The sequence below is a fragment of the Amblyomma mixtum genome, chromosome 6 (assembly GCF_055824585.1).
Source record: "Amblyomma mixtum isolate Tamu chromosome 6, ASM5582458v1, whole genome shotgun sequence".
Classification (NCBI taxonomy): Eukaryota; Metazoa; Arthropoda; class Arachnida; order Ixodida; family Ixodidae; genus Amblyomma; species Amblyomma mixtum.
Genome location: NC_143017.1, coordinates 151789918 through 151815993, shown reverse-complemented (window position 1 = coordinate 151815993; position 26076 = coordinate 151789918). Strand labels below are relative to the sequence as shown.

Below are 26076 nucleotides of genomic sequence, written 5' to 3'. Positions count from 1 at the left end.
GCTGTCCAATCGGATGGGCAGTTGATGACGCTGGCGGTACCACCCACGGCAGGGGGCGGTGCTGATGCTCTCCCACAGCTCGGGGGATGGGAAGGGGTAGATCAACAAACACTGATGTGTCGCCTTGATCACTGCGGCAAGTCCTCTGCTCGTTCCCTCCCAGCAGGTGAACGACCGTCCTCGTATTTCCCCGCCGGATGAACGAAGCACGAGACCTCTGTCGAGGAAACAACCGTCTTTCAATTAGCTGCACCGCTCCGTCGTCCGCTGCTTCCGCCGGTGCTTAGCCTTCGGCGCATCTTGCTTCCCGATGACTCACGTCTGGAAGTAATTCTTCCCAGGCCTGCGTACCCCAATCTTAACACGCCATACCCTATTGATACAAAGCAACTTCAGCCTCATCAATGTCCCTTCAAAGTGCTTTCTTCCAAGCACTCCGTCTTAATTGCAAACTACAACCTTCGCATTACCTGACAAGCGAGAAATATTCGTCGCTTTACGTGGTGGTTTTTCTTTCTGCTCTCTACTTGTTACCTTCGAAGCTATAAAGTGATTTCGCTATTAGTTTTTTTCCCACTGATCATTACCACATGTGTAAAAAGAATAGAAGCATTCCCCTATGTTGTCCTTGGCTTCGGTGATTATTGGCTTCCTACACATGCTTGTCATTACGAGCCCCTATTTCCTTGCCATTGTGTGCTCAACAGCTTAACGAGGGCCTCGGTTACGAGAGTCGATGTCAAAAGCAGCGTAAGAGGATTCTCGCACAGCTTCCACCCTCACCTTTCGTTAAAAATTTCCAGGTAGTCGAAATTCATTTATTTATTTCATTTATATATTTCATTTATTTATTTCATAATACTGCAGGCCACTGCTTGGCCCAAGCAGGAGTAAACATACTATGTCACATAACCAAAAGAATAAAGTTATTCAATATTAGCAGCACACGGAAACAAAAAGAATAAACTTATACAATGTTAGCAGCGCACGGATACCAAAAAAATAAAACCAAACGAATAAACTTATACAATATCAGCAGCACACGGATACAAAACATACATATAATCAATATTAGCAGGTAAGTAGACGATTTAACGCATCAGAAAAATTTTGCGTGGAAAAAACAGATTCCGGTAACGAATTACAATCTTGCACTGTTCTAGGGAAAAAACTGTATTTAAAACTGTTAGTTTTGGCGAAAAGGGGAGTAAGTGAATGTTCACGAACGTTCCGAGTCCTCCTTACTAGGGGACGCTTAATGCACTCCGGAAGCTTCAGTTTATTTTTACCTGTTAAACTATTAAACAAGAATACCAATCTATTAATCTTTCGGCGGACTTCTAGTGTAGGAATGTTATTTGACATCATTAACTGCGATGGAGAGTCTTCCTTTTTGTATTTTCCGTATATAAACCTAACCGCTTTCCTATTCACGTTTTCAGGGACCATTATGTCCTTTTTCGTGTACGGGTCCCAAACGACAGAAGCATATTCAAGTAAAGACCGCACACAAGTTTCGTAAGCCAATTTTTTCATGTGTGCCGGGGCAGTTTTTAGCTTTCTTCGTAAAACCCATAGCTTTCTCAATGCGGCTGTAGAAATATTAGTAATGTGTGACCACCATTTTAACTTACTGTCGAGTGTTACACCTAAATATTTATATTTCTCAACTTCCAAATTCCTATTACCGCGAATAAGGTAAGGCAGCAAACTTGGAGACTTTTTTCTAGTTATACGTAAGACAAAAGTTTTTTCACTATTAAGTTCCAAAGCCCATTTAAGACACCATTCTTCAATGGCAGAAACTGCTTTTCGTACAGAGCTGTGGTCATATTCGGATGAAATTTGTTTAAACACAACACAGTCGTCTGCGAATAACTTAACAGAAACATCTTGAGGTACAACCGCAACTAAATCATTGACATATATTAAAAACAACAATGGCCCAAGCACACTTCCCTGGGGGACTCCTGATTGAACACTAACAACACTTGAAGCGGTCTTATTAATTTCCACATATTGCCGTCTGTCTGTAAGGTATGCTTGAACCCACCGAATGATAAAAAAAGGCACACCCATACATTCCATCTTATAGAGAAGTTTTCCATGTGGCACCTTATCAAAGGCCTTGCTAAAATCAAAGAAAACCACGTCCGTTTGCCCGGACATATCAAGCACCCGCGGAAAGTCGTGCACAGCCAGAACAGTCTGAGTAACTGTAGATAAACCCTGCCTAAACCCGTATTGACAATCAGACAGAAGGTTATGATCGCTCAGGAACTTTCGCAGGTAGCCGGCTACAATGTGCTCCAACATCTTACAGCAACTGCATGTTATGGAAACAGGCCGATAATTTGAAACATATTCCGGAGCACTCCGCTACGGCATTTATTTCTCTTTCTTCTTTCATTCCCGTCTTTCTACCTTCAAAAGGGTTGAAAATTGGGCGAGTTGGTACGAATTCATACTGGTGTGGCACCACAGGGACAGGGACTCTGTGGTGCCACACCAGTATGAATGGTTACACATGGTTACACCTTGTAACCATGTTATGACTGTGCATGTAACCATAGGTTTCGTCTATATATTTTTTGTGCTTTTAATAAACTTTGTCAGTTGTTAGTGAGCACTTGTGTTGTTGTCACTCTTTCTACCTTCCCTCACGGCGCATTCGAGGTTTCAACCGAGAAGTGAGACAGGTGGGTGCGGTGGGAGTTACTGCGCCTTTAAATTCCTCAAAACCAATTTCTCACCACTCGATCACGTCCCACGTGACACTCGTGATAATACAGGATGTATTACTGCGTCCACCTTTATGGACATCGGATGCGCTGGTGGACACTCTCAAGGTTAGATTACACGCAACATATATACCATAGAAAGTAGAAGACTGGACAGCCACCAGCATAGCCCAGTTGGAAAGCAACTTACGTAGAATTCCTAGGTCGTGGGTTCGGATGCCACAACCTGCATGTAGTTGCTTTCCCTTCGACTTTCTAATCACTTACCTTAAAACTGATAAAGTAATTACACTTTTAGTTTCCCAATGATCAACAATACAAGTTAAAGAAAAATAAAGGTGGAGACATTCCCCTTTGCTGTCCTTTTCGGTGACTGTTGGATTCCATCATATAGTCACGGTGAAACGGTACAAAGATCCGTGGCCATATCTTGAAAGGAGAGCCCTTGAAACTACTTAACCTACAAATTTATAGCCTTGTCTTCTGTTCTGAACGGCCCCCTTGCCTCATAAAGCATTATTTTTTTCTCACGATATATCCGTCGTACTTCTTTTGTACCCAACGGCACATATTATTCGGTATTTCGCGTAGCACCTGGCAGATACAATCCTTGAGCGTAGCAGCCTTTACACCGTAACGCTGTGGTCTTTCTGTTCTGCTTCCGAACGCACACGCTTTGGATCCTCTGCTATTTCATTGCAAGCGTGCGCCCAGTTAAGGAGAGCGACATTGACTAATTCCATTCCCACATTCCCTAACGAAGGCAGGGCCTCTGCTCAAACGTTGTATCTGTGCGTCTATCATCTTCCTCAAACGAGAACGTGTGTGGAATGAACAGTTATAAAAACATCAACATCTCTTTCTTGAAGGAGGAGGGGGCTCGCCACCCAGCAAGCCTCAGACCTCTACAACCGAACCACCGCCGAAGACGACTACAACGACAATACTGACCACGTTGAAAGCGACAACATCAACCACGGAGAGCAAAACTATTATGCCGGCAACGACGCCTTTGACGACTACTACTGCAAAGGGTACTACAACAAAGACTACGACCAAGACAACAACTAAGACGACGACCACGACGAAGAAGCCTACAACGACGACAAAAAAGACTACGACGACTAAAAAGACCACGACGACTAAAAAGACTACGACGACTAAGAAGACTAGGACAACCAAAAAAACTACGACGACCAAAAAAACTACGACGACTAAAAAGACTACGACGACCACGACGAAGAAGCCTACGACGACGACAAAAAAGACTACGACGACTAAAAAGACTACGACGACTAAGAAGACTACGACGACCAAAAAAACTACCACGACCAAAAAAACTACGACGACTAAAAAGACTACGACGACTAAAAAAACTACGACGACGAAAACGACTACTACGACGAAGCCCACGACGACGACCAAAAAGACTACTACTACGAAAACGACAACCACTACGAAGCCCACGACAACGACGAAGACCACTACGACGACAAAGACTACAACGAAGACCACGACGACGAAGAAGACTACGACGACGAAAAAGACCACGACTACGAAGAAGACCACGACTACGAAGAAGACTACGACGACGAAGAAGACTACCACCACTACGACGACGACCACGAAGAAAAACACCGGCATGCTATTCTGCGCGGTCGGCATGAGGTTTTTCAGCGCGGCGGCCATTGAGACCGGTTTCTGCGACTACGCCGTCTTCCGCGACATCGTTATCAACAAAGCTGGCATTAAAAGCTTGTACGGCAGCACCCAGTGGAAAATTTTCATTCAAGTGAGTTTCTACCTTTCTCAATCTCCCGCTTTCTACTTTTAATAATCATAAACGCCTTTATTTTCCAAAAAAAAAAACACGTTTACATTTTAAGACAGTTCTGGCCAAGCCTAAAGGCCTGTAGGGCAGCACTCGGCAGTCGGGGAACGAAGAAAATATTGCAATACAGCCTTGTCAAAAGAAGAAACAAAGGTAACCTTAATACCAAGACAAGAAGAAAGGAACAGTTTAAGTTACAGACACAAGAGTTTTTAAAAAATGCTTTAATTGCGACAGCGAAGAAACTGAAAAGATAGAATCAGGCAGAGAATAAAAAAAATTTGAGTATATAATTACGAGGGAAGTGGCTATAATGAGTGTAGCAGTGAGGTACCGTAAAACGAAGGTGATGTCGAAAAGAACTAACAGGAATGAAAGGTATCAAATAGCACTGGATGCTGGAAGCATGCCGCTGGAAGACACAAACTATGAGATGCCACTGTAACGAGCTCCAAAAGACCTTAGGGAAACGTTCACTCAAGCGGTAATCTACTCACATTAAATGAGCACGTAGCAGCTTCTTGTAACGAAATGAAGTAAATTGTATGCATCCAAATTATTTCTAAGGACCTCTATTTCACAGTATTCAAAACTCTGGGAATGTATCGTGCACTTCGTACTTTTGATCAAATGCGGTGATTTTCTGCTGAACTTTAGCACATAAATTTACATTGAAAGGGTAAAAAAACAAAGGCCATTGCTCCGTCTGCAGTACGAGACGGCTAACTAGCTGCAACTATGACTACTACTAAGCCAAGTATGGGAACTGCTTAGGCTACCAACCAGCTACGCAGCTGCAGCTATAGGATCCTCCGCCATAGGATCTCTAATGAACCACGCGCAGCTTCGAGACGTTCAGCCCCATTGTTTTTCGTTGCAGCTGCTTTTCTTTACCTCCGAGGTTGGAGTAGGAGAGACAATAAATGTTACTTTTCAACACAATTCGAAAGTTACGCCATCGTTTTCTTGGTTCTAGAGAGAAGCTGAAGGCCAAGGCAGCTGAAATTTAAGCACTGCGAGGCCAGGCGTACTGCTCGCCTCGTTAATTCGGTTCTGACGCCATGCTTGCACTTGAGTTTTGTCAGAATTTCTGCTTTACAGATGTGAAACTTGCTACGAGGACGTGGTGTTCAGTGTGAGTGGTGCCGAACCACAGGTTCGCGCTGTGGTGATGTACGCTCGACGCGCTGGCGTAAATAGCGCGTGCGTAACCGCACATTCCAATCATTGTATTGTGTGTTTTCTATTAGAAAACATTAAGCAAATTATTTCACCTTAAATGCTTGCTTCGTACGCACCCTCGGAACATTGCAGCAGAGGTGCAACGTTGAATTTAGCTGCAAAAATGTACACCGTATCATGTGACATGTTTGAAGGCAAGTTTGGAGCGGCATTTGCCCTTCAAAAACGGCGCCAAATGTATGCGATGTCTCAGTCTTATCCCTCTCCCTCAGAGCTGGCGGGGACATGCCAACAGAAGCGGAAGCATTTGGTTCGAAAAGTAGCATGCACCTGCAAAGCTGGTATTAAATCTCAGTGCAAAAACTCAGCTGCGGTTTGTTTTCTTATAAATGATCACGAAGTTAACTGACGCCCCAGCCAGCCTAAGATATAGGGGATATAGGGCAAGCCAAGTAAGAAGATAAGAGGCGCCTGTAACGGGATGTTTTCGCGTGCTGGTACAGTTTAACCGGTGCATCACGTCCCTTGGTGTTGTCTGCGCTGTTGTGGCAGCCCACGACGCAGCCCACTTCTCTCACTGCGAAAATGCCGTTTAGCTGAAAGGGCGTGTCGAGTGAGCGCAGCTGACAGGCGGCGTGGCGTATCCTCCTGGGCCTCGACCGCGCGCGCTGCTGCCGCCGCCGTCAGACCGGCAGCACCACGCAGCGTTGGCAGCGCGTATTCCAAGTCGGTACAGCTCGCCACCAGGGGAGAAATACGGCGCTGCCGTCGCGCCACCAAACTTGAGCCTGGGTTAGCTGTACACGAGATGGTAGAAGCTTCTGCAGTGAAACACAATTGCCGTGAACTGATTCTGCATAGATGCAAATTCGATTAACGATAATTCAATTATTCACTAGAAGCGATGACGCTGCACCCTCCTCAAGCTTACGAGCACGGGCAGCTCGCTTAAACACAGTATCCTAGGGGTGCGCTTCTGCCAGGCGTTGATCGGCCATGCGACTGATGCGAAGCCACGGGCGCTGCACCTAGACTGGCTGGCTACGTCAGCATTCCTCGTTACCATTGGGGGACGCGTTGCAACCTATAGACCCCGTTCACATATTCAGGACTCTTTCGCTCTGCCCACTCCCTCACCTGCGCCGGTTGGTTTTTGCCACGGGCGCGACCTGATCTTCAATCTTCGCCTTGTTAGCAAAACCTTTCAAAGAGCGCACATAACCCGACCACTCCCGACGCACCTGTTGCTTGAGCGTGCGCCAAGCTGACAACCGTTCGAGCGGAGAGTCTCGGAAAGTTCCCTTCATGTTTTCCCTCCGGTTAGCCGCGGTTCACGTGAGTTTGCCGAGTGCGGGAGCTTAAAGGGTTTCGTGCTTAACGCGTGCGCTGCAAGATAAGCCGCGCCACATAACCACTCAGGCTGCTGGACTCCATCTCCCCCTCCTCGGTTATTCTTGAAGCAAACTTTATTCTGGGTGCTGTGCTAATATGGATCTCGTATCAAATGCCTTCGTTGAAGGGTAACTGGGATTCCTGAATCGCTTGAAGTCGAGAAGGAGTTCGGCCAGCATTAAACTCCGCGGATACTTTTCCGTGGAAGATGGGACAACGTGGCCGCTGTTTTTTTTTTTTCGAGTAGACAGTATAGTATGATAGTATAGAATGGTAATTGGCGGACAGCTCTGACGCGCGGCCATTCTCTCAGTAATCTGTGAGGGTGGCCAGTTCTAAAGGGCTGGAAGCCGAGGGAGTGCCTTGTATGAGATGGTCTTGGTTCGTATATAACGTCCTGTTGGCTGATCGCACCACCAGGTTGCTGCGTATCGAGCGCGAATCTCGCATGTCAACGCCAGAGGTATGTCTTGCCGACTGTGCCATACCAGCGTGTTTGCTTTATGTTTGCAGGCATTTCAGAAGAAGGGGCCAACCAAACCTGGAGTGAGCTTTGCAATAGCACAAGCAACGAGGACAGGAAGCACCGTTCAGGAGATTATGAATCAAGAGAGCTTGGTGAAAACACTCGTCGACAGACCTCCGAACGCAATCGCTTTGGGATTTCTCGACCTATACTTCGCCTCAATTAGAATGACCACGTACTACGCACCGATGAAGGTGAGTTTGGTCCTACCCCCCCCCCCCCCCCCCCCTTCCCCCTCGTTGGGAAAATGAAATACCGTGGCCGTATTTTGCAACCCGTCATATTGTATTCATTTCATTTCCTTTTCTACCGTTGGTGGCTAATGCAGCTAAGGTAGGCCGCGGGGACCGTCACGCTGGTCGTGGTAGGAAAGAACCTGTGATGCCACTTGCATTTCGCGCCCCGCACTCATGCCGCTCTATTGTCGGATATAGTAGCTCTGTAGCCTGAATCGCTTTGGGACGTTAAACGCCCATAAACCATAAACCGCAAGTTGACAGCAGACATTTTCATTCAATGTGCACTGTGGGACGTGGAACGTTAAACCCCAATAAACCAGACCAAACCTAATCTCACAAAGGCGGAAGAAACTTAAGTCGTCAACCCTCCCAAGCTTAGGACTCTGAAACGTGCTTAAGAGCCCTACTACACGGCTTGGAAGCAAACCCCTTGGGCTGGGTATCTTTGACAAAGACTACATATTGTCCCTCATTGTGCACTTGTTTCTAGACCGCTATTGAGCCCCGCCTTCGCGTACAGCTTTCGAAGGAAACCGTTTCAACTAACTTGTGCCCTGAAGTGAATTTGAACTGAAGAGGGCATAAAATTTTCAGACAAGAAGCGTTGAGCGTTGACAGTCATCATTTCAAACCTCGTGGAAACAGTTGCACACGGCTACCATAATTTCTGAGGAGTGTGGTTCCCTCTCTTGTGCCAGAGTGAAAAGGCTTAGCACTAGTGGCGTGCCATCAGAGCGGCAGATAGCAACGCTCGGCACCGCAGTTAGGAACACGCTGACAACAAACGTTCCAGGATTGTTCGCAAAGCACGGCTCCGCGCTATCCGCAAGGTGCGATTTTCACTGATCTGGTGACGTCACTTTGCTAATCTTTTTTTTACTCGGGACTGTACGTATAGCGGCTAACATATACATCTACGCCTAGCGGTACACTCTCTGTGCGCTCGAACTCCGCAGTTTATGAGCGCGTCACGCCTCTTTAGCTGTATACAGGTCACTAAAATATGGAAGGGAGCAAAGCTTGAGCGTTCAATTAAAGAATGCTCAGTAATTATGCGTCTCAAGTTCACTTCTTTGTGTTTAAAACTAGTTTCGCTGTTGATATATAATATCCCAAAGTCATTTCACCATAAAACGAGTAGTAATCAAAAAATCGGCGATTCGTGAAAATGGTTTTCTTGCATATCGAAGGCATCTGCGCTCGTACACCCCTGTGACAGTCGGCGATTCGTAGATGTGAAATCATGCACTGAGTTCACTTCATTTCTTTGTTAATTTGTTGATACTGGCAACCTCGTCAGGATACTACAGGAGAGAGGCACAAATTAAAAGCGTCAGAAACACTCATTCACGGCGCGGTAGTATTAAGGTCGTTATAGGCAAATGAACAGAGATGGATGTTCGGGAAGGATCTTCCTATGGGCTTTGAGACCTAACCTACCGTGGCGTGCCCCAGGGCGGTGTCCTTAACCCTACATTGTTTAATCTGACTCTCATCGCCCTCCCTGAGAATCTCCCCAACACCGTCCAGATGTGTATGTACGCCGATGGCATCTGCATTTGGGCCTCCTCTGTGACGCGTCCCCAGGTGCGTGCAAGACTTCAGCGGGCAGCATCGATCACTTCTTCCTATCTCCAGAAGCAAGGTCTCAGCGTTTCACCAGAAAAGTGCGCGCTAGTGGCATTTACACGTAAATGTATGACTCCATATCCGGTACGCATCGACGGTCAAGTCATTTCTTACAGCAAAACTCATCGTTTCCTAGGGATCCTGATCGACCGCAATTTATCATGGAGCCCGCATTGCACTCTACTGAAAAAAAAGCTAACATCTATCGCTCATTTACTACGATTTCTAGGTGGAAAATCTTGGGGCTCGTCGGTCCAGTCAATGCTGAAGTTGTACAGAGCTCCATGCTTGCGGTACAGTACACCTGTACTCTCAAACACGTGCAAAACTAACATGCGTGCCCTCCAGTCAGTGCAGGGTCAGGCCCTTCGCACATGCCTAGGTCTACCTCGGAGCGCATCAACACTGGGTAGCATTGCACTCGCCAAAGACCACCCGATCTCTACTTATATTGTCCTAGACTGCTTGCGAATGCACATACGTCATATCTCAAGGATTCCACAGCATCACCTTGCGCCTCTGCCACTGCAGAGACCACATTCTGCATTTGCAAAGGTGATAATGACGCAACAGTCGTCGATCCCACAACAGTTCACCCCGGCAGCACTACCTCCCTCTCCTCTGTGGTGTATGCGGCTCCCATGTGTGCGCCTTGCTATTCCGGGGATAGCGAAGAAGTCAAATTTATCGACGCCAGCCATTAAGCAACTGACACTGTCCATGCTCCACTTCGAATATTCGGACCGCACTCACGTCTATACGGATGGATCAGTAACCTCTACTAGTTCTGCTTGCGCTGTGGTCGTTCCTGCGCGACAGACTCAAATTCACCAACTAATTTCGCATCGGACTACCTCTACTGGAGCAGAGTTGGCTGCGCTTCTTGCGGCAGTACAGTATATCTCACAACAATCACCTCAAAAATGGGCTGTTTTCTGTGATTCAAAAGCTGCCCTACAATGTCTTCAATCTTCCTTGAGACATAGCGACCATGAGCAACTTACAGCGGAGATACGATATCTGCACCACCAGGCAATCGAACAAGATCATGAAATCATCTTCCAGTGGGTACCAGGCCATAGCGGCATTGTTGGTAACGCCTTAGCTGACGATGCTGCTCGATCGGCTCACGATACAACCAACACTGTCCGCATACCACTGACAAGAGCTGACGCAGCAAGGCACCTTCAACTGCTCGCCCGAAACCTGACTGTAACGTCGTGGTCTGCCCCTGGAGGTTGGTCACCCCGCTCGCATCACTTCAACCTCTTGCTCCAACATCACATACCATTCGGCCTCCCCCGCGGTGATACTACGCTGTTGTGCCGCCTGTGGCTGGGAGTGGCGTTCACAAACGCCTATTCCCATCTGATCACAATGGCTGACTCTCCTGCGTGTGACCAGTGCGGTTGTGACGAAACGATCAGCCACCTCCTCTGTGACTGCCCTCGTTTTGAGCGAGAGCGCGGTGTCCTAAGTGTTTCTCTGCTCCGCTTGGACTCGCGTCCTTTAACAGAGTCTAACGTTCTGGGGCCTTGGGCTCAACCTTCCAGACAACGGAAAGCGGTGAAAGCGCTCCTGACTTTCTTAAGGGACTCGGGGTTGCATTCCCGCCTATAATCTTTAAGTTTTCAGTGCGCGCCCTCTGTCCCTGTGACATGGTGGTCGCTGGACACTTAGAAAACTCATTTCCTTGCCGCTCTTTTTCCTTTTTTTCCCCTTTGTTCCCCTCCCCAAGTGTAGGGTAGCCAACTGGGCATCGCCTGGTTAACCTCCCTGCCTTTCCGTCCTTTTCTCTCTCTCTCTCTCTCTCTCTCGGAAATTTAAGTATCTAGGGAGCATTTTACATGAATTGAGTACACAGGTGTTCTCTCGATTCGTTTCTATCTGCATGAGGTCTACGCGGCCGAGATTTTTTTTTTCTCTGAGAATCTGTACGTCATAGCCACCACATCCCTTCGGAGGGTGACCTGCAACCATTTTTCTAGACAGTTAACGACGAAAGCGTTCACAGTGGTCGTGACTCATACTTTCCTTTCGCAGACATTGAACAGAGTCCTCGCTGGCAAATCAGAAGGGCTGCTCTTCATCGGTGGAATGGTAACCACCAGACGCACAGCCAGCAGGATCGCCGGGGACGTGCAAAACATCACGTAAGCTTTGACGTTGAGCCTTAAGCGGTAATAACACGGGTCATGCTTAAGATGGGAGACACGCATGAAGTCATCGATTGGGGTGACTGCCCCCGAGAGCAGGCAGGAACATTGCTCTCGGCAGAAAAACAGCCGCCTAAAACAGAGGAAGCCGCCATGAGCATGGCGAAGAGCCAGAGCTGTGAGCTTGCCGTACACGCAAAATAGGAAAAAAAAAACGCGAAAACTCCGCCAAGAAGGGCGGGCAGAGAGTATAATTTATGTCAGCTATTAATATGCATCCTCTCTCTCCGCCGCCGAAGTCCACGTCACAGCACCGCCTCTCGAAGCCGAGTTTCCAAGGAGAATCGTCATTCTTCGTTATATCCAATATTTCGTTATAGTGATGTTCGCCTGTATAACGTTTGTCAGCTGATATGTGGTCGCCTTCGTTTGAGGAGGGTAGCATCGCCTGAGGTAATTCCGCTTGACGCTCTTATAGATACAATGCCATCGATGCTCAGCGATAATACATACAGAAGCTCGCGTTGGCCATAAGGGTTGGTGAGGTTTCACAACGCATCCAAGATGGTTCCCTCTGTTTCGAGAGATTGCTATATGTCCTAAAACGCCACTGTTACGTGTATTCGGCGCCATGAGGCTTTTTGAGCGCGTGCGTGCGTGCGTGTGTGTGTGTGTGTGTGTGTGTGCGTGCGTGCGTGCGTGCGTGCGTGTGTGTGTGTGTGTGTGTGTGTGTGTGTGTGTGTGTGTGTGTGTGTGTGTGTGTGTGTGTGTGTGTGTGTGTGTGTGTGTGTGCGTGTGTGTGTGTGTGTGTGTGTGTGCGTGCGCGCGCGTGCGCGTGTGTGTGTGTGTGTGTGTGTGTGTGTGTGTGAGCGCGAGCGCGCGCGCATGTTTTATCAAACTGGCGTAATCGTCAGCTCTAACTAACAAAAGCCCAAAAATGGATGATATTGGAGTGACCGCACACGAAACCACTAATATCGAATTCTTTACAACACTTTCTGCTATTGCGTCCTCGTGTGCAAAGCATGTTGCCGATCTGGTGGGACAGCCAGCTCTCATCTCCAACGCATCTTAAAGCCAGCACGCCCTGAGGAAAGGGCGGCGGGAACACGGCCACAGCACTGGACTAGGCTTCAGAAATAAAATTCTCTCTGGAGATAATGAATTGAGGAGAGTCGGGCGAGTCGCAATAAACCAGAAGACCCCAAACTGCGCTCATTTCTCGAGAGGTCTTGCAATTATGCGCAAAGACAGGTTTTCCTGGTGTTGTTTGGTTTCGCCAGGGACCTGTATCAGATGGCGGGAGTAGGAAAACGGTTGCCATGGCCTCAAATGCATTACTAACAGTTAGGCGAAACAGTTGAGTCCGCTTGGACGATTCCCGACTACTTGGCACCCGGTTCACCGGTTAACGAAGAGGGTCGTTCAAAATTTATCTGCCGTATAAAGGACTTAACTGCGACCAGCTTGGAGGATGCGATATTAATGTTCGGTAGAATATTTGCATTGTTTGAACCGAATGTTCATGCTATCTATTTATTCTACCGTAATGCTACCGTGATAACAATACATGAAGTTAATGCATTACTGCACCTAATGATGCAGAGCGTTGTTTAAGGCTCATACCTCGCACATTCGTGCTGCGTTCGGACACCATCACGCACAATAAAGTATTCCATAACAAACCGGAGTATATTAGCGAAAGCCTATCGTTAAGTGCCACCCCATTTCAATAAAGGCGGCAAGAAAGAACGTTATGGGCACAGAATATAGCGCTAGCGTCGTTATTTCGCCTAAGAGGAAAAGCAGGGGGCCCAGAACGAGAAGAACTTCTCCCCACGTTGACGCACTGGACATCGAAAGCGACAGTGCGCGGTGGCATACGGAACCAGCCCGAAGATTATGTGAAACCAGACTTGAACTTCGTTGTCGCTAGCGCGTCTCATTCAGTACTCGGCTTGACTCTTAGCGAACTCTGTAACTCGCCATACCTCTATTCATTCCGCAGCATGTTCGGATGTTAGCATGCGGGTGACTGTCAATTTTTTGCCGTCTTTTTCTTGACAGCTACAAGCATTCGGCAAGTTCTTAGCAAAAACAAAACAATGGTTTAGCTCTGGTTAAACCTGAATGATTGCGAAAGCAACGAGGAGAGAGAGAGAGGCGATGGAGAGCGCGCGGCAGCAGCGGCGGCCCCGGCACGCTAGCGCGGCGGCGGCACCTCTGAGACCCGCGCAGCGACGGCGGCGGCGCTCCAGCTGTGCGCCATGTGACGTCACTGCTCCTCGCGCATGCGCAGTATGGCCTTTCCTCGGCTCTGCGAAATGGCTCGGCGACTCGCGTAGTGTTGCTTTCGCAACAAAATCATCCCGAGAGAGAAATGTGAAATGTGGGGAATCGCTGTCTTCACTTTTTCCCCCGAAAGAGCATCGCTTCTGATCACATCAATAGGAGCATAAGGGCGCTAATCGGGGTGACTTGGTCGGCTTCTTTTGTTGGACCACCACGACGACGAAACAAACAGGAAGGACAGTGTACTTCGTCCAGTCCTTCCTGTTTGTTTCGTCGTCGTAGCGCTCCAACATTAAGGATATAAAGCGGGCATGTAGACATAAGTAGACACTTGGATCGGATTATACTATCACGATGGAAAGAAACTCAAACAACGCGGCGCCTACGGGCTCCGCTGTTCTAATTTTTTTTTTTGCGCTTTTACTTGCGTGGTAGGGAAAAGACGTTAGAGTCGTCGTAGAATGCATCCTGGACGATTCTAGCAGCTTTTTGCTGCCATCGAAGTAAAAGCGTTATTAAAAGAAGCGTGAACAGCGGAACGCCTAGGCTCCGCTCTGTTCACGTCTCTTTTCATTGTGACAGCATGCAGTTGTAAATTTGTCAGATTAATGGAAACGTAAATTATTCCAGAAGAATGGAACGTCGATCTGCTAATAGCCCTGCGGGACCATATTACAGCAGGCTATACTGCTCTGCCAGATTCCACTCTATGAGGCATGGTGGAGCAATGGCGCAGTGTCTCTACCTGATAAAATCACGGCAATAGCGCTAAAAAAAATTCCGAAGACTCTTCGGAAATTCTAGAGTGTGCTTGTGGAAAGCCTTGTGGTCAAACAACTGCCGCTTCCCCGAATTCGCTTGGCGTGGAATCACTGGGCCGCTTCGGAGCCATGCTTCTCACTCACTCGACTGCAACGAAAAGTCTGGCGAAGGAGCGGCGGTGCAGCTGCCACCGCCGACGCGCGCGCGCTCATTCTATCGCTACTGTGTGACGTCACGGTTGCTATGCACAGCTGCGCCCCCCCACCGGAACGCCGGTTGTTAAGGAGGGGAGGAGGTTGCGCCGCTGCGCGGAGGAGAGGCCACAGTTGGCACGATTCCAGCGCACGGACGGACACCGCGAGCATAAGCCATTAAAGGCTTCGCCTTAAAAACTGCTAAGGGCCACTCATCCTTCCACGGCACACAATGCGACACTCGTCGGGGTTCGGGCTGCACTTGTCGAAGCGCACACGCCGCTTTGTTATTTCTTTGCCCACAAGCGGCCATCTCGTAGTGCGCAAGCTAGGGAGGTTCCTTTCCGGTACTGTGAACACCTCTTCTTTCTTTTTCCACCATATACATTTATTATTTCATGAACCTGCTAAATTTAGCGGAAGACGGCGCTCCCGAGGAAACATGCCGGCGACTTTGCTCCCTGCTCCAACGTTGTTTCGCATTATTTCATATTCTGGCTGTAGTCAGGCTGGCTGGCAGCGAAGACAGTTCGCCTAATACCTGCTTTTCGCTGCGCTTTCTAATATGCATTTTCAGCGGATTGAAGATCGTGATCCTGCAGACGCATGTGACTCCAGGCATCAGGCTTCGTGGGGTCAGATGCCAATCCCACCTTGTTTCGTACAAAGAAGGAAAACATGTCAAAGAAGTTCCCACATTCGTGAGTTGCACCGCGTGATCTGAATGTTGCAAATGCATGCAAGCAAGTTCAACACCGTGACGATTATTTTATTAGGAATAGCAAGTTTTGTTGGTGAGGAAGTTACCAAGTTTTCAAATCGGCAAGTTTCTCGTCCTGTCTCAAAACGAACTATTCTGGACAAAAACATTTTTTGACGGGAAAGAGTTGATGAGAGAAATTTTTTCATATCCTGTAAGATTTCACTATAACAATCAATGCAGCCGCAGCTCTCCTGTCAGCAGACTTGATCTTTTTTTGCTATTAAACTCCTGCGGCCGTAGTAACTGCTTGATGCGAGCGAAAGGAACGGTGTAGGCGAAATATTTTGCTACATGTTGAAAAATGAACCATTACCGTCAATATTTCTATACCACTACATTACAGTTATCCAATATTCATAATTTTGTGTCCACGAATGTTGGACACGCATAGGTGACGAGTATTCATGTGCATCGTGTGCGGACTGACCATGTATTTTGCGCGTATCCGCAATGAGCTCTGCGCGGAGGCTTCTGCAGCCCCTGAACAGGGTGTGCTCCTCAATGTAATGTTTATATGGCACTCGAAAACATCGCAGCCTGTGCCATCGGTGAACATAATGGGAAGGCTCACGCCAGAACGACTCTTATACCGAGGATAACGAGGCCTCCGAATCCTTGCTTTTCGGCAGAAGAAAAAAATTCTGCGAATTCTCAAAATGCACAAGCGGCTGCCAAATGCAGTGGTCTATATGAGCTGTACAAAACTTAGTTCAACCATCCGACATAGCCTGGACGTGAATAATTGATTATTTTTCGGTGCATCTGTGGCCAAAAAGTGCCATGGTACAAGGATTTTTTTCGTCTACTCAAGGTGGGGTAAGATATATATTTTAAGAGCTTTTAAACCTGAAAAAAACTGAGCACCAGTCCAAGGAAAAAATTTTACACATTGTATCACCGATGGGTACTCGGCGCCAAGGGGAATCGAAGCCCGTACCTCCTGCATGCAAGGCGGGTGCACTGCAGCTGGAAAGTAGTAATTAAGAGGGGTAAAGAAGTCATGAAGAGAAACGTATTTTATGACGAAAAGGGCGTTAATGAAGACAACGCAGAGGAAGCCAAGACAGGCTCTGCGCATGTGAGTGCTACTCGCACAACAAAGGGGGAAACACACCCACCACCAAATAAGGAGTGCATAATATTGGGAAGGTGCTAGAGGAGTAACGAATATAGTTTTTGGCCGTCGTTCTCTGCCGCGTCCTGTAATGCAACAGAAGATGAGGAAGGGCAGGAACAAACTGCGATGCTGTTAGCTGCCGCTACGCTGGGGGCTCGAAATGAAGTTTTTGAGGTCTGCCTGCGACACCTCGCTGGCCACCTTCCCCGAAATACACTATTTTCCACACTTTACAGACAACACCAAGGTCAAAATTTGGACGTCACACCTGAAAATTGGCATTTTTGTTCAAGATTAAATGTTTTGCCCTGCATCCCCTCTTGAGGATGACTGGGAATCTAAAGACTGAGCGGTCTGGTTGCGCCTAGTAATCTCGCCGGCAGTAACTCGCTTATCGTGGCAAAAGGGATAAAGCCGCGTCCAGGTAGCGATTAACGAGGAAAACTTGTTATTGCAAATTTTCGCAGCAGTTTTATATTGAAGTGGTAAAACTGAAGTGGCAGTAGTAGTAGTGGTTTATTTAAAAATAGTAATAAAAAGAAGGAAAAGATTTTTGCTAGCCCCGGCATCTGCCATCGCCACGGGAAGCACCTGAACTGGGCAGCGGAAATGGAGGGATAGCAGGCAGACTGGAGAAATGAAAAGAAAGAGGTGAGAGGACAGGCGTAAAGGTTAGGGAAAAGAGTTGCAATAAACAAGTGATCTATTTGAACTATAGCATATAGACAGGTCGGGCGCATGTGATGTTCATGATCAATGCGGAATAATTGAGCAACGTAAAACTGAAGTGATTGCTGTTTTTCGAAACTGCGCGCCTAGATCCCTATGGAGCTTTAAAAATCTCCATCCTATGAGGTTGCTCCACGTAATGCAGCAGATCTTGCAACAACGCAAGTGTTTACTACTAAAGGGACATTCACACCTCAACTTTTCCGTTAAAGGACCTGTTCACCAGAAAATGCCCATTGTCGGTTTTGTGGGCGAAAAATCACTAGCATAGCTTGTGGAATCATCACAACCTGGTCATCGGATAGTAAGCAAACTGCCCACCGTGTCAGATGGCATTTGAATTAATGATTGGTAGCTTGGGAAGAGCAACCGAGGGCGCAGAAGACCCACCGCTGGGAGCACCTGCCATAGCATGGCAGTGGTGCATATGTCCCTAACCACTGCGCCAGGAGAAGTATTAGGACTCCAAGGTATCTGCCGCCGCGGTGGCTCAGTGGTTATGGTGCTCGGCTGCTGACCCGAAAGACGCGGGTTCGATCCCGGCCGAGGCGGTTGAATTTCTTTGGAGGAGAAATTCTAGAGGCCCGTGTACTGTGCGATGTCAGTGCACGTTAAAGAACCCCAGGTGGTCGAAATTCCCAGAGCCCTCCACTACGGCGTCTCTCATAACCTGAGTCGCTTTGGGACGTTAAACCCCAATAAACCAATAAACCAGTCCAAGGTATCTGAGTCTATAGTAATTATTGACCCTCTGCACACAGTGAATTAACTCAATATGCTATCGCGTCAAACCCTTAAGGTGGAGCTTAAGTGTCCTGCTATTTTTTTTTTATCAAACTGTTTCCAACACAGTAATCTGCAGACCTTTTTCAGAGTGGTCATTTTAATGTGGCGTTCCTTTTTGCGAAAACCCGGGATTCCCCCACAAGGCTCTCGTGAATTTTTTTCCCATTAGTGTGTGCAGCAATAAGGATGCATGAAAAGTCTGCTTCATAGTTTATTATCAGCAACATCATGCTTTTAGCCCTCATCCTCCTCAAATCCTGCTGAACGTCAACCAGAAAAGGGCGAATTTGAAGTCGGAAGCAAGGATAAATTGCACGAAAGTTGCCAACAGAAATATCTTCAGAGACAAAAAAAAAATGTTCCAAAGCACTCCGGGCTGTATTTAAACCACCGCTTCCGCGAAGCTATATCCGTACCCAACAATTCTGGACAAAAGGGTTTTTGAGCGGGAAACCATTTATGAACACAATTTTTTCATGTGTAAGATTTCACTATAAAAATAAATATCGTTGGCAGTGTTGCATTCTTTTTTGTATTAACGTTTTTGCTATCGTCAGAAGGTTTCCCCATTGGTTTTCTATGCCATTCTTAACTGTTCGATGCGATCAATAGAAAAACTTTCAAAGAAAGATTTTTCTGCATATCAGGACAATTGACCATTACCTTCAATACTTCTATAACGCTATCTTACAATTTTCTAAATTTCAGATTGTGTGTTCCAGAATGTGGGACATGAGTTCGTTTGCCTGAGAGATTAGAGCACCACTCCGCTTTTTGCCGCAGTCCTGGCGCGCAGCGTTTCTAATGCTTGCATACGTAAACAGCCCTCAACAGAGATGCATTGTTTACTTTTAGCGTTTGTTGTTTACCGATCGGATGCGGCGCATGCGTTATAACACGTGCTTGAGGCCGGCTGTGAATTAATTACGGGCACCTCGAGTTTCCTAACATGCTTCTCATGGCAAAGCATGCAGACATTTTTGCATTTTGCTATTTTTATTAGACGCGACATTTTCTAAGGAAACCATATTTCGTACTCATTAAGAAGTCTAATTCATTTTTGTGCCATGCCATTCTTGCAGAAATATGCGGATGATACGTTGACCAACTTTAGAAGTCGTCCCGCCAAGTTACAGATACTTTTATCCTCGACCATGGGTGCCATGGTGTATGTGGCCAACAAGAGCGAAACAGTAAATACGCATAACCAGATTTGCGCGCACTCCGGCATCAACTACCACGACGTATTGTGCGCGGACGTCATCGCCAATCTGCAGTTCCACACGGAACAGAGTGAATGGGGGCGCTACGCAATCTGGAAACAGCACGATCGCGACCACTACATGTCCTGGGAGGACCAGTACTCAATGGACTACAAGGTGAGAAATCGTGTGCAGCTTCTTTGGCTTCCACTCTGTGTCAGAACGCTTGAAGGCGTCATGCGCAAGGGTTGCTGCTTTTGCAGTCATTGTGCTGCCATCTTACGTCTTTAATGGAGTTACAAAGATTCCGCGTCGCATGGGCATGCTACCAGTATGGCAGAGTGCTTATTTTTTCTTCGTCAATAGAAACCAGTCGAAAGGGTTCTGCGATGGCGCATTTGGGAGGAGGAAAAAAAAAGCGGCAGCTGTTTAACCATGGTTGCACCCAGGGGTCGACTGATAACTGTGGCCTAACTGGCTATACAAAGTTTTGCAGGGTTAAACTATATATTGCAGATGATTACTATCGCGTCACTGACTGCAAGCAAACAATCAAAAACAAAGATCAGAGTAAAAGGTAAGGGTCAAGGGTCAAGGTCAAAGGTCGTACCAGCATGGTGGACATGGCCACGACGGCGAATCGGGGTGGCCATGGTGTCCTCCTGTTATGCGTAGTTTGACGTAGTGATTCTGTTGCTCGGTGGTGATTCTGTTCCTAGGTGGTGACGTAAAGATTCTGTTGTAGCTATTCGGTTGATAGGCCACGAAGAGTGATTGGTTCAAGTGTGTTAGAGGGCGTTGCGGTGTGCATGGCTTGCAAAGCACACTTTATAAAATGTGCTTGGAATGTTTACTTATATTTAAGCCATCAACACAACGACCTCGCACGTTGCGCTGGCTATGCGGCTGCCGCCTCTGCCCATCTTCCTCTTTACAATATATATACAGAGAATTCCGTTTTTACGTGCGGGAATTTAAAAAATTCCTGTGAGCAAACTACTGGCCTAATCGGGAGCAAACTTCGCTCACGGGGTAGCATACTATGGTCTACGTTATTTGAGATGTAATTAAACGTCGGTACTTGCCTGCATTTCCTGAAATTAAGAAGAAACTGCTGTCAACTGCGAGAAAAGCTGTCGCAGACGAGAGCTATACGCGAGCCGAGCAGCTGGTTTGACGCGTTTGCCTCGCCTTCCGGCAGATGGCGTGCCCTGTCAAACCAGCTGCTCGGCTCGCGTATAGCTCTCGTCTGCGACAGCTTTTCTCGCAGTTGACAGCAGTTTCTTCTTAATTTCAGGAAATGCAGGCAAGTACCGACGTTTAATTACATCTCAAATAACGTAGACCATAATATGCTACCCCGTGAGCGAAGTTTGCTCCCGATTAGGCCAGTAGTTTGGTCACAGGAATTTTTTAAATTCCCGCACATAAAAACGGAATTCTCTGTATACAGACTGTTGCGCAAATCAGAGAAAATCGAAAAAAAATTCTCTCGGTTTAACCGCGTGTATGTTCGGGCTCAAATTTCGCACAGAGGTTGCATTTAGTGGTCAGTTTTGTTTTATATTACATTTAGGTGGGGTACTTGCCTGATTCGGGCAGAATTATTTGGAAATCCCCATCGTCTGTGGCAACGGAGAACCAAAATCAAAAGACTTCGCAGCAATGGTATGCGTAGCGCCATCTCGCAGCCATCGGAGAAACGAGCTCCCCTTCTAGCCACCATACCACCGCCCTCCCCGGTGGAGAGCTCGTTTCTCCGATGGCTGCGAGATGGCGCTACGCGTACCATTGCTGCGAAGTCTTTTGATTTTGGTTCTCCGTCGCCACAGACGATGGGGATTTCCAAATAATTCTGCCCGAATCAGGCAAGTACCCCACCTAAATGTAATATAAAACAAAACTGACCACTAAATGCAACCTCTGTGCGAAATTTGAGCGCGAACATACGCGCGGTTAAGCCGAGAGAATTTTTTTTCGATTTTCTCTGATTTGCGTGACATTCTGTATATATATATATATATATATAATGTTCATTAGGCGTCAAATTCTGCGGAATGGAACAGCAGTGTTACGGTGCTGCATTGTACTGTAACAAATAATGCGGTTGTGTATGTTGTGGTGTACTATGTCGTGCAGTGTAACCTAGATAGCGATTGGTAATCGATAATCGTGATTGGTGGTTGCTGATCGGTAATGTGATCGGTAGTTGTGATTGTAATCGAGGGCCGTGATCGGTAATGTGATTGTGGATTGTTAATCGGTGAAGAATGAGAAAGAGAACAATAACGACAGAAAAGGAGGAGAAGGTGCTATCGCGTCCACTCTAAAGACGAAACTTAAGCGTCCTCGTAAGTTTTTCGTGTTGCCTCCATCCAAACGCAGACGCCGTGGTCGGGATCGAATCCAGGTAGTCCGGCGCAATAGCCGAACGCGCTAAAAATTGATCCAACGTGGCGGGGCAGACGGAGGGAAAATGTGTGAGAATATGTCGTTTAGGGAGTTGAAAATATAAAAAAATGGTTTCTACAGTGCTGATACACTTCTATCATTAACCCTCATTAACTCAGCTCTTTTATGGGCAATATTTCACCTACTTGTTCAGCGAGCTGGAAACTTGGGCAACAATATACAGTGCATAAAGAACTGAAATATGGGGTCCGAAAATAAAAATTACCCATTTGCAACAGTACAATGAGAAGTTGATCCTGAGGATTTTCTCTTTTTTTCTGCTTAATATCACATTCAAAAGCTAATGATAGGGTATGGATGCAATCCTCAGCTTATTTTTTCTGCTTTCAAGGGACTAGAAAACTAGAAATAAGCTTTTTCTGAGTGAAAAAAGTCCTTCTGTCATACGAACAATCACTCACCGCTCACCTTTGTCATCAGCATGTTACGGCCAGTCAACTGGCCTTGTTCAGTGCCTCTTTTTAACAAACAGTGAAAGCAGCAATCTGCTTTTTTATTCGCTCGGTCAACTTTAACGGACCCTGTCTTAAAACTGATGGCAATAGGAAGAACACAGGAAGCCTATATGCGAGTAAAAGTTGCTCCTGAGCAAAGCTAGGCATTAAAGGGTGATTGGGATGCTGTCAAATTGGATGTGAGGCGTCACTGAGTATGCATGTGTGAGTTTCCTTGTTACCTGAACGAAGTTTTCAGTGCGAAAGCACTAGATAACACGGCCCAAACCAAAAATCTTAAGTTCGGAGTAGCTCGGGTAAGCTCGCCTAAGCTCGGAAGAGCACCGTGCACTCCACAGCAAATCGGAAGAAGATCGAGTGAATTCGGAGGAGCGCCGCGCCAGCTGCAGTCAATGGGAGGGTGACCTTGAATGTGATTAAGTAGAACGTGTTGTCGGGCTAGTTAATGCGACCTTGGTGAACCCTAGCATAGCAGTAGCCTGTGCAAAAGTAAAATAAATATTACCGGCTCTGTGTTTCGACCGTGTAGAGGCGCGAACAGATCAGCTTCGCTGGCCACTGCACGAGAGCCCTTTGCTATCGCCACAGCTCATCACGCCTCGTTTTAAACTGCAGCCCACTCTCGCGCTGTGCATTGCACATCGTCGTCTTCATCAGCTTCCAACCAGTCCTAACCAGTGCTTTAGCCAAAGGGGCTAAACACACCCTTTCGCACGTCTACTCGCTCCAACTACGTTTAAAACCCAATCACTTTGTTCGCCTCTTACTCTCTGTAGGCTTGTCCTGAATGATGTCAGGTGCCCTTTGTTTAACTACACATTTCGGCCGTCGCGCTTGATGAGCTTAATAATACCCACATTCACAGTGGTTTTCGTCAGCAATACAGCAGGAGTAGGAGAATCCCTGGCTACTAGTGCAAAGCAGAGGCATCTAAACGCAGACCATGCTTTTTATATTCGACACCGAGAAAAGCTGTCTCGCTTCTATGCTTATTCCCTTGCGGTTTCTTTGGTGTGTGGTCACAGTAATATTCAAATGAAAGGATGAGCTTGTGTGTCGGCGAAAATCAAGATGGCTTATGTCCCACAAATCGCACCACTGCGGCACTTAGACACTACACGATATGTTAGATTGATGATACAACATTTTACTTTTACGTCACTGTTTCTCTGAAGGCTGGTTGGTTTATTGGGGTTTAACGTCCCAAAGCGACTGAGGCTATGAGACACGCCGTAGTGAAGGGCTCCGGAAATTTCGACCACCTGGGGTTCTTTAACGTGCACTGACATTGCACAGTACACGGGCCTCTAGAATTTCGCCTTCATCGAAATTCGGCCGCCGCGGCCGGGATCGAACCAGCGTCTTTCGGGCCAGCAGCCGAGCGCCGTAACCACTGAGCCACCGCGGCGGGTCTCTGAAGGGATGTAGTCGTTAGAGAATCAAATGCGGACCTTGCTTTAAAGGAGGGAAATTAAATGTTGACAGGGAAAGAGCCACTATAGTTGAGGAGTCCTGGGTATTTTTTACCTCCTGGGATTCCTAAACGGGCACCGACTTCGCACAGCTCATGGACATTGAACATGCTGGAGCTATTTCCAACATAAGCGCTTAGTGCTCCAGTACGGACACTTATTTTGGTTGATACCAACCGCTTTAGGCGCGCTACAGTTTATTCGCCTCGTAAATCGCAGCGTGAGTAACAGTTGAAGGTTACTGCGCCGTAGTTCGTCGCTTGAGCGGCAAAATTAATGCGCATGCCTAATAACTTGTCAGAGAGGTGGCAAACTATTACGATTGTCTGTGATTTCTGATACCTTCCTAACGCAGTCCACATCGTGCCGTTCTTACACTTTTCTACCGCAGATGAAAGCCTTCATAACGAAAGTCGACGGGTGGGCCGTGTTCAACGTCGAGCTGGACGAGCACAAAGTTTGTGACCAGGGCAAAAGCTTCGAGTTGCTGAGGTCCATCTCCACGAAGGCCAGGAGCCGCAAACCGTGACGCTGGACAGCGCACGGGCAGGCGGATGCACCATTGACGGGCGGAGCCCCTCTCGATGCCTGCGTCATTGCTCTTCTAGTGTCCTGTATTATACACTGCTCCTAGGTAGCGGCTGCCGTGTTCCGACGGACTTTTTACACGTCCTCTCAATTTTTGCGCTTGGACATCTTGTGTCACGTTTCTTGTGTTTTGATTTCGCTCTTACCTCAAATATAGGGGCGCCTTCTCTGTGTGTGTGCTGTAAGGCTGGACATAAACTCTAGCGTAAGCATACAGTACCGACAGCTCGGAATATTGCGCCATTTCATCGCGTTTCTTTTTAGAACTTAGCTCTTAAACGATCGTCACATTCTTTCGAGGCGACGTCGGAGCGATGTTGTAACCAGAGGGCGGGGTGACTACCATGAAAACCACCCTTCGGCAACCATCGCCACAGGAACCATTACGAGGTACGTTCCCGTGGAGTACGATGGCCGGATGGTGGCCTTTACACTAAGCAATGTACGCCTTTTACAGCTTCTTGAAATTCTGTTGGAATGATCCTTTTAGTCATTCTAAAAAGTGCTGTTAATGGGATCGTAACAAAGTCGTCTGCAAACAATCGCATGCATGAGCTGATTTCATATTTTAATTGATTTGTGTAGATGAGAAAAGAGTCCGGCCTCATGCAAGGAGCCTTGCAAAGAGCCTCGATTTAACTTGGACCGGAGTAGAGAAAGCTTTATCAGTGATAACCGACTGAAAACGACTGATAGACTTTAGATCCAGTTGATGAAGTCATGGGGGAATTCAGTTAGCTGGTTGATTAGGGACTGTGAGAAACTAATGAATACAGTGGTGAAGGTCAGTAGCTAGAACAGCACCGACTCGCACTGACGTCCACGTTAGAATTCGTTTATCAGAAAAGATGAGTTCGAAATTTTTAATGTGATGGATAATTTTCGGTGATAGTGTCTTCTAGGAGCTTACATGCGGCAAAAGTGAGATGGGCCTGTATTAAGTGCATTAACTCGAGACTAAGCCAGTGATGCTGTGAGCCAATTTTCAGTTACCTGGCAGGCTACCCGTTGATATACACTGTTGAAATAATTTGCTCAGCAGGAACCGGATAACGAGGCCACAGGCATATCTGACCAATTTTAGTATAGTATTCAGGAGATGACGTCTGGCCCTGGCCTACAGTTCTGAGGCAATCGGTGATCAATGGTACAGCGGTCAATAAATCTTTGCGCAGTCCGTAGTAACTTTGATCTGCGCAGATAATGTGACGTCATAAGCATTAGCCGTGAATCCGGGACATTTTCCGTTTCATTTCGCCACGCAGCTCACGCAAGCCTAGAATAATTCGGCGGCTCCTTTTCTGAGTCGGTCCTGCGCATTTGGTTTGAGTGAGACGTAGTAGGCAGCGCCGACCAGTGTTGATGAAGTCGTGTATTGACTGGCGAGGAAAAAACACTCGTCCTCTGAGAGCGCTACACACGTGTTCGTACGTACACAGTGTTTGCGGCCTCTTATTTGTGGTCGTGTACCGCGACTATTGCAAGCGTGCACAGTTTGTCGAAAGCCTGTGGTAGGAATCGCCGCCAACAGATACAGACGCATTCAAT

General features: G+C 47.2%; 1 protein-coding gene across 1 annotated transcript in view; it reads left to right on the top strand.

The window, feature by feature from the left end:
- Window positions 1-25874, top strand: part of LOC149340793 (uncharacterized) — a 39592-nt gene extending 13718 nt beyond the window's left edge. Inside the window, exons 8-14 of the mRNA XM_089551182.1 lie at window positions 3614-3803; window positions 3945-4533; window positions 7660-7866; window positions 11584-11693; window positions 15522-15645; window positions 19422-19718; window positions 24332-25874. Of these exons, the coding sequence (XP_089407308.1) occupies window positions 3614-3803; window positions 3945-4533; window positions 7660-7866; window positions 11584-11693; window positions 15522-15645; window positions 19422-19718; window positions 24332-24469 (1655 nt within the window). The 3' untranslated portion in view covers window positions 24470-25874. The remainder of the gene's footprint in view (window positions 1-3613; window positions 3804-3944; window positions 4534-7659; window positions 7867-11583; window positions 11694-15521; window positions 15646-19421; window positions 19719-24331) is intronic.
- The last annotated feature ends 202 nt before the right edge of the window (window positions 25875-26076 follow it).